The following is a 2,500-nucleotide window of genomic DNA, read 5'->3' as shown; positions in this document are numbered from 1 at the left end:
TGAGATTGGACTGTGTAGCGCTCGTATCCCCGAGACAGACATTTACATGGGAAACAGCGGAGAGAGCCACAGGACAAGCATAGCAGGGTTCTCCAATGTGAATGCTGTGAAACGATTTCAATTATCACGCTTGTGAGCATTTCCCCCAAAGACAAGCAATTACATTTTTATTTTTTAAATATTACATTAATATTAAAACTCTAATTCCAATACGCTGGAGGTCGTTTTCCAGCTCCTTTAATTTTCCAGTATAAGAAGAAAAGTTAATTACACGTATTTGCCCTCTAGGTGAAATGCAACAACGACACAGAGAAATAACCAAAACGCCGTTTAGTGTGTTTTCCTCGTATTATAAGTGCTGTTAGATTGTGTTAAACTCTGTTAACATGGAGGGAAGGGAAGGAGACAACAGAGTGATATTTGGCCCGAGGACCATCTAAAAGGGTTTTCATGTCGATTCTAAAAGGTCAAACAGACAGGCAGGTCAGTCAGTGGAGGTTGGGGGTCAAGGCGAGGGTTACACCAACGATTTGTTATAATTAGAAGATGGTTGAGTGGCTCCAAATCCAATGGTAGCCATTGTTCACCCTGGAAACTACTGCAGAAACGTACAGTAGACACTGCTGGTGTGCGCAGAGAGGTTTGTCAGGGATCATATTTGTTTGATATTTTGTAATATAAATGTGTGAACGTAGCTGTACAACGAAGTGCAAGTCACCGGGAAGATATTTTGAATTGTGTCACAAATGTTTTTATTCATGCATATCGGAAATGATTCACAAGGGCAGAGGATCTCATCAGACTGTGCATAGCAGTCCTTAAGCAGTCCTTTTTTGGGGCGGTTGGCTGGCTAACATGCTCGGCTCCATGTGGCCAAATAATCATAAGACCATGGACATTCCACACGGTTGTATTGTCCTATTCTTTCCCAGCATTGAAAATCCAGCCCAGTCCTTATTTTTCCAGAGGCTGTGGATGAAAATGGATGTGGAGTGAACCTTCTGGCTCCTCTCATTTCTATACTGCTTCAACGGGAAGGTCAGAGGTCAGAGGTCAGAGATCAGAGGTGAGGACAGTCAGGAGAGCTGAACCTTGAACCTTACCGACGGAGGAGAGGTCTGTGAAGTGGTCGTCTCCTTCTTCAGCACCAATCAGGTCGTTCTTACCCTTCTTCACCTTACCCCGCTTAAGCACTGTACACACACAGCAGGTAGAGTAAGCATACAATATAAACACACATATGCTGTACACACACACACACACACACACACACACACACACACAAACACACGCACACGCACACGCACAAACACACATGCATGCATGCATGCGTGCACACACACACACACGCACGCATGCACACACATGCACACACACACACACACACACACACACACACACACACACACACACACACACACACACACACACACACACACACACACCCTGTGCTCAGCAGAGAACACCCAAACATCCCATCCCTCCCATCCCCCTCAGACAGGCTCCCACTGTGGAAAAGCTAATTGGATGCTGTGTATAGTGGGCATCCATCACATTTTTCATTCTCAGATTCTTGCCTTCCGCTTGAAGTCAGCCTTGGAATGAAAAACTGCCGCACATGAATGTGATCGCCACATGACCTCCCCCCATGTCACAAAAGACTCGAGATCGGAGATTCACAACCCCTACAGCCTCCTACAGCCCTACTACAGCCCCCCTACAGCCCCCCTACATCCCCCCTACAGCCCCCCTACAGCCCTCCTACAGCCCCCCTACAGCCCTCCTACAGCCCCCCTACAGCCCCCCTACAGCCCTCCTACAGCCCCCATACAGCCCCCCTACAGCCCCCCTACAGCCCCCCTACAGCCCCCCTACAGCCCTCCTACAGCCCTCCTACAGCCCCCCTACAGCCCTCCTACAGCCCCCCTACAGCCCTCCTACAGCCCCCCTACAGCCCTCCTACAGCCCTCCTACAGCCCCCCTACAGCCCTCCTACAGCCCTCCTACAGCCCCCCTACAGCCCCCCTACAGCCCTCCTACAGCCCTCCTACAGCCCCCCTACAGCCCTCCTACAGCCCTCCTACAGCCCTCCTACAGCCCCCCTACAGCCCTCCTACAGCCCTCCTACAGCCCTCCTACAGCCCTCATTCCTCCCCACTGCTCAATATGCTCTGAGGCTAAATCTGCTTGACTCTCCAGCAGTACTGTCGCTCTGTGCTGAAGAGGTCTGAGATCCTATTGCTGTAGTATGACGGTTCCCCAACACTGGAGATGCCAGTCCACTCTCCTCTACATCCATCATTCCATTCCCTTCATGCAGTCTCTCCACCTTACTATCTACAGCTGTCTTGGCTCTGTCTATCAGGAGTGATTGGCATTCTGCCCCATTCCCCCACCTGCCATTCAACCATTCAACCATAAACATACTGTATACCCAGGCCAAGTCCACGAATCCGTCAGTACTGAGTGGCGTTTCTCTGGCTGCGCGTTCAAGCATTTT

General features: G+C 50.1%; 1 protein-coding gene across 2 annotated transcripts in view; it reads right to left on the bottom strand.

The window, feature by feature from the left end:
• The window catches only part of cacna1bb (calcium channel, voltage-dependent, N type, alpha 1B subunit, b), a gene marked incomplete at its 5' end in the record, with an annotated part of 107,077 nt that overhangs the window by 53,530 nt on the left and 51,047 nt on the right, over positions 1 to 2,500 (bottom strand). For both annotated transcript variants that reach the window (XM_083669711.1, XM_083669712.1), the window contains one exon: positions 1,104 to 1,193. In XM_083669711.1, the coding sequence (XP_083525837.1) occupies positions 1,104 to 1,193 (90 nt within the window). The remainder of the gene's footprint in view (positions 1 to 1,103; positions 1,194 to 2,500) is intronic.

Source organism: Argentina silus, assembly GCF_951799395.1.
Source record: "Argentina silus genome assembly, chromosome: 5".
Taxonomy (NCBI): Eukaryota; Metazoa; Chordata; class Actinopteri; order Argentiniformes; family Argentinidae; genus Argentina; species Argentina silus.
Note: the sequence above shows the minus strand (reverse complement) of the source record. Positions and strands in the feature narration are given on the sequence as shown.